General features: G+C 32.4%; 1 protein-coding gene across 1 annotated transcript in view; it reads right to left on the bottom strand.

Annotated features, from left to right (window-relative positions):
- Positions 1-7,420, bottom strand: part of LOC133326568 (uncharacterized) — a gene marked incomplete at its 3' end in the record, with an annotated part of 227,183 nt that extends 219,763 nt beyond the window's left edge. Inside the window, exon 1 of the mRNA XM_061535197.1 lies at positions 7,372-7,420. Coding sequence (XP_061391181.1) covers positions 7,372-7,386 — 15 coding nt within the window. The remainder of the gene's footprint in view (positions 1-7,371) is intronic.
- Positions 7,421-13,198: the final 5,778 nt, after the last annotated feature.

Below are 13,198 nucleotides of genomic sequence, written 5' to 3'. Positions count from 1 at the left end.
GGTCTTCTTCAAGAAAACCTCATGGTCTTCCTCAAGAATACCTCTTGGTCTTCTTCAAGAAAACCTCATGGTCTTCCTCAAGAATACCTCTTGGTCTTCTTCAAGAAAACCTCACGATCATGGTATTTTATATGAAGCCCTCATGGACTTCTATAAAAATATCGCATGGTCTTAATAATTTATAATATAATAAGACATCTGAGTCTCCCATAGGAAGAGCTTATGATGGCCTATGATGGCCTTGTGCTTATTGTGATTAGTTTTATGTAAACCTTTCATTGTTTTCCATAATCTATTTCGAACACTTGAAATTCATATTTACAATGACGTTTTTCAAAAAACAATAAATTGTTTTGGAATTTTTTTATTGTTGTCAAAATTTTATATTGAAAATTAAAAATATATTTTTTTTAATTAGGCAGTCAACAAAATCTATCAGTAATGGTATTTTGGCCATTTTCCCAAGATAATTCCCAAACTCAAAAGCCCACAGAACAGCAACAAAATGGTAAATATAATAATTTTATTTTTTAATGTTGTATATTTATCATACAATTTGTAGAATGTCCTGAAATCCAGCCAATGGGTCCACAACCCACGCCTATGCTGATTGCTCACAATTTTCCCAAAAATTTGGAAATGAAAATCAACACCACCAAACCCTACATATTTGCAAGCTTAGTTTCGTGGCCATTTTATTGGCTATATCGTGGTTTAGAATGGGGCCGCCATAGGGAGAATGTTACATTGACAGCCTATATACATAGGGTGGGTAGAATTCGAAAAAAATATATTTTTTTCAGTTCGATAGAAATATGATAGCCATTTAAGATCATGATTGAGCACAGACTAACATATTTATCTAAACGAATTTCTCTTTCTTCTTGATAAACCATTTTTAGACCCATTTACATGCCAAATTTCTACAATTTGCCATAATTCTAACGGGCATAACAATGGCTTCTCTGGAATCTTTAAGGCAAATAGACACCAAGCAAAGCAATTTCAAGAGATGATGTGAATTAATTTTGGGAGTGTGTGGCAGAGCAACATTCTTCTTTTGATATCATTGTTTTTTATCCGAAGGAAATTTCCAGTGAAATCAATTGCTTGCTGATCGAAATCTTCATTAAAATTATTTAAAAAATATTTTCAACAAGTAATTCCATAAATAATAAAAATATTGGGGCTACTGTATTTTCCTATGACCCTGTCCCAAATTTCTTTGTTGTCATTTTCGCATTTTTGGAGTAGTGCCAGTTGGCGAATAATTAGCGTTACCTTCCAAAAAGAATTTTTTGAAGAAAAAAGACACCAAATTTAACATAACTTTGGCGAGTATTGAGTCATTCTCAATTAACTAGGCTAATGTCTTTAGGTCAAACAATAAACTGTTTTCACATAAACTTTTATGATTGACATGGTCCTTCGACTATTAACGGCATATAAAAAAATGTATTAAAAACATAAAAAATTGGTCCTTCAATTTGAATTGCATCTGCTTTTAATTAGGAATTTTTAAATCATAAATAATTTGGTTGCACTTCGTGGTTTCCATGACTAAATTCATTGACGTGGCAGTTGGTCCTTCGATTGACATTCATAGCGTAGAATATCCACTTACAAGGTTTTTTGGGGGACAAAGAAAACATTTGCGATATTCTCTAAGAAAACATTTCGAATATCTATATTTCTCGGGGTTACTGATGCACAAAAATAGCTCCCTCGTCAAAAAATATATTTGGTACTTAAATTATAAAGATATAATAGTTCAATTTGTACGCCACCACAGATTTCATACTTCGACATGAATGAACAGTACATTTTACCTTTCGGACAAAAAGAACAGTTCTTCATGATTTTTTAGTTATCTTACGAAGATAACTTCATATTTTTCCTATAAACATAAAACTTGGTCCTTCGATTGTGACCACTGACGGAAAATAGATGTGAATATGAAGTTTACTATAACTCGATACACATACAAGTGAGGTCTACTTGTCTTCTATAAGATACACATACAAGTGATACACATACACATACAAGTGAGGTCTACTTGTCTTATATAAGACTACTCTTCGGTCCTTCGATTGTGATTGTTGATGACATACAAAATATTAATCCATCGCTTGCAATCCGATATTTTTGTAGTACAATTGCCATTGCTGGTGGAACTGAGAGTTATAAAATCGCAAAGTATTACAAAATTATGAATAAATATTACATTTGGTCCTTCGACTTGTAGATAGTCTTCGACTTGTAAATAGTCTAGACTAATAAGCCAATAAAAATCCGATTATAATGTATAAGAAGACAGATTGGTCTTTGATAAGAACACCTTTCTAGTTTTCCAGTAAAAAATATCACCTCTCAGATATTTTACAAATAGACCAAATAGGTATATTTTAAAAATCATTTTGGTCCTTCGATTGAAAACACGGTTGACATATAATATGAAAGTCCTTCGATCGTTAATCAAGTATTGAGTCTTAGTCAAGAAAAAAAAATACTAATTTGGTTTTTAATGCGAAGGTATTTCCGATCTTCCATAAGACCAATATGTGTTCTTAAAAACACATATTGGTCCTTCGATTGCCATCGCCGTTGAAATATAGCGTTTTGGTCCTTCGATCGTTTTATGTAACTTCGTAATAAGGCAGTCATGGCATAACTGTACAAGGTAGTCTCATTTGAGAAATTGATAATGGCAACCCTGGCTTTGTTTCAATATTTGGTCCTTCGATATGAATACGAATAAACGGAAATTATTATTTAATTAATTAAATACCTTAACTGTAAATTACTTCATGTCTTTAATAAGAGCGATATTCTGAACCTGAAAAACAGTTTTAACTCCTAAAAGGGTAATGCAAGCCTATTGATCTTATAATTTTTGTTGTTGTTTATTTTAATATTTGGGTTTAAAGACGACTTCTTGGATTTTTGATTTTTTTGAAATAAAATAATGTAGTTTGGTCCTTCGATTACAATATACATATAATTGCATTAAAATAATAACAGTCCATTATAAAATGCTTTTTCCAGTAATAATTTAAAACGTTTACACTTTTTTCAACAAACACGCCACCGTTAAAGTGTTATATTCCCCACAAGTTTTACATTAAATTGTGTTTATTTTTGCATATTTTTTATAAAACAAAAAAATGTTGGTTTTTATGTAAATTTCTCTTTTCATTTAGTTAAATACTTCAGCGTTTACTTTTTTCAACTGAAGTTTATTCATCAAATTTACAGTTGCTTGGTTGTTTTGACTTGTCTGTCTGAATAGGTGGCTTGTTTTTTTTGTGTTAAATAATGAAGATAAACATGTCAGATAAACTGACGAACTGACTGCCGAACTATTTTACACAAAAAAGCCGTTAATTACGAAAGAAAGTAATTTATGAAAATTTATGTAAAACATTGTCTGTTTTGAAGGGCTTTCATATTTTTGCAAATAAATTGAGAGAGATGTATTCCCATAGTTAATCAAGACAACAAAGAAAACTCTCGTTTTTGTTGAATTCCAATAAGCAATGAAATGGAAAGGTTTGACTGAGTACCTACTATAAACTGTTCTTGCAAGTTTTTATTGACTGTTTATTAAATTTTACGATTGGTGTAAATAAATCCCTTTCTAAGTAATATTTAATGACTATCAGTGCAAGAATTGGTAAAAGCAGGTAAACAATTGATCTCGTTATTATTATTTACCTGTTTAAGGTAATAAGGATCAATAAGAACTTCGTCATAAAAATTATTTTACAATTGACACAATGGACGGGTGTTGCAACTATTTATTTAAGACCCTGAGAATTATTTATGTTGCACAAGGCAAATCTTAATAAAGCCTAAAATAGAGTACATAGTAGAAGAATAAATACATCTTTCAGGAGAATCGGTAAATTTACTTATAGAAGATCGGAGAAGGATCTTGTAGACCTGAGAAATAGGCCAGAAAGAGGTATTCATGTAGAAGCTCAAAACTTAATTTGCTATTGGTCAACTATAAGAAAATCTACACCTTTACTATGCAGCGTATGTATGTTGGAATTTTGGTATTCAATGGGGAGAACTTTGGTTTTCAATGTGAAGAATTTGTGATTCCCATAGGAAGACATTTTGATGTTTTATATAAAAAGCTATATGGCGACTTACATATATCGTTTTCGCCGGACAAAAAGATTCTGCTTTGTGCCTTCACTAATAGTGGTGTGCAACTCAGAATTAGCCGTCCTATGTTGCTAAAGCGGAACCTTTGATATAAGACGCTTTGCTTCTAAGCGATTCTTCCATGAATAACTTTAGATGAATTATGATTAGACTATATTGCCATACGGATTTTTAAGTTTATAGATGCTGTGGATTATCCACAGCGAAAGTTGTGCAATGTTCTTCTCTGAGAATGCAACACTGTAAACAACACAACACATGGTAGTACCTTACAGCGAACATGGTAAATTTATGCTAAAAACGTCAAACTTTCTATTTTCAGATTACGCCAGGTAAGTCCTCGAACTTTGTGGTTTTCGGTAAGAATCTCTTCTGGTATTTTATATGTAGTTTCTGTATTCTATACGAAGACTCTCTGTTCCTATATAATATTAGGTTGGGGATAAAGAAATCCATTAAGCTGGTCGTCGAAAATGTCGATAAAATCGATGAAATGATCGAAATTATAACACTGCCCAGCAGCTATAAATCGACCATTTACACAAAGCTGGATTCAAAAAGAAGCTCGATGTTTGGGTGCCAAACCAATTAAGGAAACCCCACCCATTCTCGATTTTAATTTTTCAAGATTTTCAATGGGCTGGCAAATCAATACCAATGCTTGTTAAGGTTTGTAACTTTGCACATATATATGTGAAGATTTAAAAAAGAAGAAAAATAATTTACAAAAGATTTTTGTTATTGTTTTGTTGTTGTTTTTTGTAATTAAAGAAAAGTCCTTATTTTTGATGGCGGGCATGATAACTCCTCACTGGAACAACGGAATCCGAAAATTCCAACGGTGTTAGAAAGAGTACATGTCTGGCTCTCGTATGAACTAGGATTAATGACTTCGCTCTAAAATTAACAAAATGGCGGACCTATAAAAAAATATTTTTGAAAAATCACCGAATTTTGACCAAAAACCAAGTTAAAAAATAAGGAAGATATTCACCGATTGGCTTTATCCTAGTTCATACGATAGCTATACACTCACAGAGAACCGTGTAAAAATTTGAAATCGATTGGGTTATTAGATTTTGAGTTATCGAGCCCGCCATTCGCAAAAGAGAAAAACGCGTTTAAAGTTTGAGAAACCCTTTAGCAGTCACTTGATGCTGACACAATAAATCGGCTATATCTTCAAGAGTTCTTGAGATTTTCACTTGAAATTTTGTAGAGACATTATTGAATTAGTGTAGAAACGAATTAAATTAAAAAAATTTTGACCCAGAGAATGGGGGGGTCCCCTTAACTGAAAAAATAGAAAGAAATTTCGAATTTCTATCTGCGAAGCCTTGGACAAACGGAATGAGATATACCCATTTCATAAACGGATGGTGACTGGAGATGAGAAATGGATCACATACGATAACCCCGTTCGAAAACGATCGTGGCGAAAGAGCAGTGAAGCGCCTCAAACGGTGACCAAACCAGGGCGAACGGCTGGGAGGTTCTGCTATGCATTTAGTGGGACTGGATGGGGATTATTTATTATGAGTTGCTTCCATATGGCCAAACGCTAAATTCTTATCTCTACTGTCAACAACTGGACCGTTCGAAGATAACGACCGGAATTGGTCAAAAGTGTCGTGTTCCACCAGGACAACGCTAGGTAACACACACATACAGTAACTCGCCAGAAACTTCGGAAGATTGGTTGGGAAGTTTTAATGCATTCGCCATACAGTCCGGACTTGGCACCAAGCGATTACCTTCTTTTTCATGCATTGCAAAATTTCTATAATCATAAAAAATTGGTAGCTAGGAAGAATTGTGAAAATCGACTACTAGAGTTTTTTTTTGCAAATACAGAGCAGGACTTCTATGAGAGAGGCATTATGAAGTTACCTTTAAAATGGCAACAAATCATACAACAAAATGGGGCATATTTGGCATTTCTTTTGAATTTCTTTTTTTTCCCAGCCTAATTTCTAATTTCTGAATTTCTTTTTTTCCCAGCCTAATATATTTTGCTCGTCTATGAAAGGTCTCCGGCTTTCAGAAGACCTTCTGATATTGAAAAGACTATCTGCTCTTCTTGAGAAGATTTTTGTTGAGAAAATTCTCTGCTCTTCTTAAGAAAACCTTCTGATCTTCTATGATAATACCCTCTGTTATTCTTGGGAAGACCTTCTGACCTTCTATGAGAAGGGCTTCTGATTTTCTATGAGAAGACCTCCTGCTCTTCTATGGGAAGAACTTCTGATCTTCAATGATAAAAACTTCTGCTCGTCTATGAGAAGACCTCCTGTCCACTAATACAAGATCTTCTGGTTTTCTAAGGAAGATCTTCAACTTTAATAAAAATGGCTGTTATTCTATGAGAAGACCTTTTGATCCACTAATAAATGATATTCTAGTCTTCTAAGGAAGATCTTCTACTTTGATAAGACCTTCTGGTCTTCTATGAGAAGACTTTTTGATATTCCATGAGTAGACCTTCTGATCCACAAATAGAGGATCATCTGGTCTTCTAAGGAAGATCTTCTGCTTTGATAAGACATTCTGTTCTTCTATGGGAAAACATTCTGCTCTTCTATAAGAAGGCCTTCTGCCTTTGTATAATAAGTCTTTCTACCCTTCTATGAAAAGTTCTTCTGATCTTCTATGAGAAGACCTTCTGATGTTCTACATGAAGAAATTTTAAAAGACTAGAAGAAGACCTTCTGGTCTTTTTGGTATTGTAATACTATAAGAAGATCTTCCGCTCTTCTGAGGGAAGGATGAGAAGGTCTTCATATCAGGTCGAGGATTACTTCCAATGTCACACCATTTTCACATGTGTTTTTTTCACCTTAGCCCGAATTTAGTTTCACTTGGTCGTGAATAAAAAAATATTTAAGGTGGTTTCGGTTATCTATATGCACTATATGCATGCCCCTAAGACACACTGACCCTAACACCATTATAAACGAAAGAGGTGCCAGTGTATGTGTGTGTGTGCAGAGACACCGAAGACAAAAACAAATATTTAAGAAAATAGAAAACAAACCTAAAGGTGTTGACGGTGTTGATGTTGGTAATGTAAAGGCCAACAACAAGAAAAGCGACGAAAGGAAAACAAATAACTTAAACTAAACATAAATAACAAAGAATAACCAAAACAAAAAAAAAAAAAAAACAAATATAAAGAAAGAAAAAGAAACAAATTCTCACCTGTATTAGATACATAATGATAATAAAATATTTGCAACAATTAACAACTTTTTCAACTGGGTGTTGGTGGTAATAGTGTTGTTGTTGTTGGTGGTGTTTTTTTTTGGTTGGTGTTGTTTCAACAAAAAATAATTTTCAGTTGAAATAAATTAAAAAATTTATAAAAGAAACAAACAAAAAAACCGATAATGATGTTGATGATGACGATGATGTATTTTTTTGGTTTCTTTTGTGTTAAAAGGTCCAACATACAATGTGGTTGGGTGGCTGCTTGGTTGGTGGGTGTTGTTGTTGCGGCTGCTGTTGCTGTTCGTATGCAGGTGATTTAGATGTTGTTGCCGATGCTGGTATTTGTTTCTTGAAGTGTGTTAATTAAAAGCAATTAAATGAGGGGGCCCCTCAAAACGTCCATTGCATTCTTTGAGCAGTTAGCCAAACAAATAGTGGCCAGTTTTAAGAAAATATAGTGAATGGTTGGATTTGGTAAAGGCAATTGGTGGTTTTCTTGGAATACTGTTTTATACTTTTTTTAAATCGTTCTTCTTTTGTTGTTAATATATTACACTGTTAAGCTCTATTTATTATTCTTCACTAATTACTGAGTATTTTAATTTTTCTGTGGCATGTATGGGTTTTCTTCACGTTTTGCTCCAATTCAATGTTGAGAATTTTCTCTTAGAATTTCTTTTGAGATTTATTAATACTTTTTTAATAAATAAATATTTATATATCTATCTTCACTTTGTTAAATTTTGTTGTTGTTTGAAAATAATAATAAAATCAATATTTATTTATTTTTTGTTTTCTTGTTATTAATTTTTGTTTTTTTCAATCGTTTCTTTAAAAATTAAATTCTTCTTTTTATTAAATGTTTTCCAAATTCAAAATTTCCATGTAAATCACTTAACTTCACTTAACACACATTAAATTCAATTTAATTTTAAAACAAATTTTGTTTGTATCACATTTTTTCCAATACTTTTGTTAAATGGTTATTGAACTTATTTTTCTTTCTTCTTTTTTCTTGTTGTTATTTCCAAGGCCTCTCTCCGTTTCGTTGGCACAGCTTCGTTTTAATGCAAAATTTCAATTGAAAATTTTTGCTAAAACTTTTGTTGTTGTTGTTTACGTTGTGTGTTTTTTGTTGTTCCAAATATATATATTTAAAACTGATTTTTTGCACTTTTTTCCAAATAAACGAAAAAAGTGTTCAGTTTTATTTCGAAATTTTTAATTTATTTACTTTTCTTTTGATTTATATTTAGATGGAGCCGGCTTGTTTCTTTTTTATGGATGGTGGTTCATTCACTGCATGAATTTTATGACTGGAAAATTCAAATTTAAAATTTTTATTCGAAAATTGCGATCATCTTCACGGAAACCAAAAAACTACAGTAAGAGCTCAATTTTTGCAATTCTTTAATATTAGGTTGGGGAAAAAGAAATCCATTATTTTTTCGGCAGATGACTTTACTGATAGATTTCTCGTATGGTGTCGATCATGATGCAATAATAAGGTGATATATCACAACAAAAACATTTGTTTTTGTCTCGAGCATCTGTCAAAATTTTCCTTATAATATTTCAAATGGTTGGCAACACTGCGCATCGAATTCAAGTAGAAATTACGCACTTTGACAGTTAACCCTTTCAGTGTCAATAAAATTTTTTGTCGGAATAAAAATCTAAAATTTTGTATTTTAAATCATATAAAAGGGCAAAGTTTAGAAAAAATAGCAATTGCAATTTTAATCATCGGACAGTTTCGTCTGTCTTTCAGCAAAAACAAAAACAACAATAGTAACGGTACATAGGATAACCGGAAAATGGCAAAGAAAGAGAGTATTTTTAAATGTCGAATATATTCGACAAAAACACTGAAAGGGTTAATCAAGACATCAGCTGATCTAAATGGACTACCTATTCATTGTGCCATTGTGTCGATCAAACAATTTCAGAGTTCTGCTCGTTGCAAGGGTGACATTTCGTAGTAGTAAAAATATATTTTCCTGTTTATTGTTTGGTGCATTCAGTTTTTAGTTATAGGGTGTTAAAAGTGGAAGTGAATAACAAAGATAAAATTCGGTACATTTTACAGTTTTTCTTTGCCAATGGCGAAAATGCCAAGACAGGCGGCTAAAGTGAATGGTGTTTATGGTTCCGATACTGTAACAGCCAATTTTGGTTTCGTAGTTTACGTTCAGGAATTTTTGAGGTTAAAGATGCTTCTCGCACCGGTAGGCCGATCGTCGAAAATGTCGATAAAGTCGGAGAAATGATCGAAGTTGACCGGCATGTAACATCGCCCAGGAGCTAAAAATCGACCTTAACAGTTTTAAACTATTTACACAAAACCAAACTGGATTTCTTTTTCCCTAACCTAATATGAGGAATTTTTGTATTAATTTTAATTTAAAAAAAGTAGTATTTTTAATGTATATAAAAATTAATAATTAAAATGAATGATAATAAATTAATAATCCAGGTCTAATCAAGGCTTAGGCATTCATTTTAGACTATTTTTATACCCTACACAACTATGTTGTCAGGGTATTATAGCTTTGTGCAGCCCAAAAAGTTTGTAACGCCGCGAAATATTGGTCCTAGACCCACCTTTAAGTATACCAATCGTCATATCTCGACTAGCTGAGTCGATAAAGACATGTGTGTCCGTCCGTCCGTCTGTCCATTATAATTTGTAAACACAATACAGGCCACAGTTATGGACCAATCTTCACGAAATTTTGCATGTAGGATGGGTTCTGGCCAATGAAGACCCCTATTGTTTTAGGAAAAGAACAGTTAATATTTAAGGGATGAAATGGACCAAAAACTTTATTTTTGTCGGATTTTCTGCTCGCTCCAGAGGCCGCAATTATGGCCCAAACACCGCGATTTTTTGCATGAAGAAGGATCGGGCCAAAGAATAAGCATGTTTGTTTTGATAAAGATCGGTCAATATTTAGCGGGTCAAATGGACCCTGACTTTTGAGTGAAAAATGACAAAATTTGTATTCTATAGCGTATATATTTACCCATGAAGAACAAAGACCCGAGAAGTTGATAGCACATCCAAAACGAGTGGTTGACCTTTAAATTTATACCAATTATATGGTCGTATGTACTCAGATGTGGGAGTTACACTTAAATATTTATAGGTGCTTACGTACTGATATATTATTTAGTAGCCTATTACCACACTGGATATATACTGGAAATATATAGCTGATCGCTATGAATTGTTCCATTAGGTTCCAGTAGTGGTCAGGGACAACGACTATAATTTTCGGAGGTGATCAGATAATAATTTTGGGATGAAGTGGACCGAAAACTTATTTTTTTCGAGTCGATCTATAGGCCACAATTATAAACCGAACATCACAACACAACCCACGGTCAAGGGAATCTGATCAAGTATTTAGGAGGACTATGCTGAATATTAGTAATATTCGGAAAGTATGTCCGTGTAAGGAAGAGGTGCTATTGACCTCTAATCGGGCAAAAGGGTGCAACTATCACGACATTTTGTCAGGCTCGGAATAAAAATCCGCAGAAAGTTAGATTTCCGTGATAGTTGTTCAGGGTATCGTATGGTCGGCCCCGTCCGACTATACTGCTCCGCTCACTGGTTTTAATTTAAAAAAGTAGTATTTTTAAAGTATATAAAATTAATAATTAAAATTATTATAATAAATTAATAATCCAGGTCTAATCAAGGCTTAGGCAGTCATTTTAGTTTATTTTTGAAATATCTTGAGGAATAGCTTTCACTCTTCTAAAAAAAACAAACTTTCAGTCTTCTAAACCAAACCCAGTGCTCCTGCGTAAGAAAATCTTCTGGCTTTCTATGAAAAGAATTTTTGGTCTTCAATTGGAAGGACTTCTGTCTTTTGCTTCCTTTTCAATTTATATAAGAATATTTTCTGGTTTTCTATAGGAAAGCATTCTGGTATATTCTGCTCCCCTATAAGAAAACCTTCTGCTCTGCTATAAGAAGACATTCCTCTTTTCTATAAAATGACATACTTCTCTTCAAAACTTCTCTTTTCTTCTAAACAACACTTTTTGCTCCTCTATAAGTCCTTCTGGTTCACTTTAAAAATACCCTATAATCTTCTATAAGAAGACCTCTTTCTTTTCTCATCTTTACGAAGATATTCTGATATTCTTTATGAAGACAATCTGCTTTTATATGAGACTCCTGCTTGTCCTCTACCATAAGAATACATACTGCTCTTTTATAAAGAGGCCTTATGCTTTTCAATACGACACTTTACTCCTCTCTGAAAATATCCTCGGCTCTTCTATAAGCGGGGGTCTGCTTATAGAAGATTATATTCTATAAACATAACATCTGCTCTTTTATAGGAAGGCTTTCTGTTATTCTATAAGTAGATCTTATATTCTTCTATATGAAGACCTTATGCTCTTCGATAAAAAGATATTCTCCTTTTCTATGAGAAGACATTTCTATAAGAATATCTCCGTTCCATAAGAATATCTTCTACTGTTCTATAAAAATAATTTCTGGTATTCTCTAAGAATAATTTCTGATATTCTATACGAAAACACTCTGCTCCTCTATAAGAAGATATGCCTTTCTTCTATAAGAAGACCTTCTTCTATAATAAATATAAGAAGGATTATGAACTCTATAACAGATTATTTATTCCTTTAAAATTTACTGATGTACTCCCAACCTTCAAAATGGATAAGAAATATCCAAATTTACAGTCGATCTATATAAAGTTATTCACCAATTCTTTTAATAATTATTTTTTTAATATTCCTTATTTAGGTGCAATTTACATTTGCATAAATGGAGCTCATACTGTAGTTTCTTTTTTATTAATTAATTTTTGTGAATTTTGCTTTTGTTTGTTTTTTATTTGTGGCACATTTTTCTCATAAATAGCCATTGAATTGCTATTCGTTGTTGTTGTTATTTTAAAACTCACATTTGGACACACATACACAAAAAATATTGCACTTTGTTGTTGTTGGTGGTTTTTTATATATTTCTGCATAAATATATTATTGTTTCCAAGAAGAGATGGTTTTTTAATAATTAGCAAACTTTGTGTTACTTCACACTTTTTTGTATTAGTGTTGTTGGTAGGCATTTATTTCACATATATAATATTTCAATATTTGTTTTTTTTTAATATTTTTTCATTAATTAATTTCCATTTTGTAATTTTTTGTTTTATTTACAAATATATTTTATTTTTTTTTATATTCCATGTTTCAGATAACACATTTAGAATAACTTTCGTTGCGTTGTTAGCGTTACGTTTATTTTTTTTGTTTACGTTTTTTTTTAATTTTTACATTGCGCGCGTACCTAACATCCGTACGTCTCAAAGTCTTAAAGGTATTTGAATGCAAAACTGAAAATTGAATTGTGTTGAATTGCTTGTTTGTTTGTTTATGATTTTGTGTTTTGTCCATGTTTGGTGGTGGTTGTGGTTGGCGGGAAGTCTGTTTGTTCGCTATCGAACATGTTCGTTGAGTCCATACTGGAAGGTTGTATGATGTTGAATGTTCGAACAATACTGCATGTGAATTAACAGTGGGAAAGAAGGTGTGTTATACAAATAATTACCTGTTATACATTTTATAAACCGTTTTAATTTTTCTGATTTGCGTGTGTGGTAGCAAACTGTTTTTGTTGTTGATCGATCATGAATAAAAACAAAAAACATTGGTTATTTTGTTCTTTGAATGCATTTAAAACATGTTTACACATGTAAGGTACAAATACAAATTATTTTTGCAGGAAAGCCGATCAATGCCTAAGCAGTTCATTATTCAGCTTTAAAATCAA

The sequence above is a fragment of the Musca vetustissima genome, unplaced genomic scaffold (assembly GCF_032173495.1).
Source record: "Musca vetustissima isolate MV318-11 ecotype Yass unplaced genomic scaffold, APGP_CSIRO_Mvet_v1 utg10137, whole genome shotgun sequence".
In the NCBI taxonomy this organism is placed as follows: Eukaryota; Metazoa; Arthropoda; class Insecta; order Diptera; family Muscidae; genus Musca; species Musca vetustissima.
The sequence above is the reverse complement of the archived record's forward strand: the minus strand, read 5'-3'. Positions and strand labels throughout refer to the sequence as shown.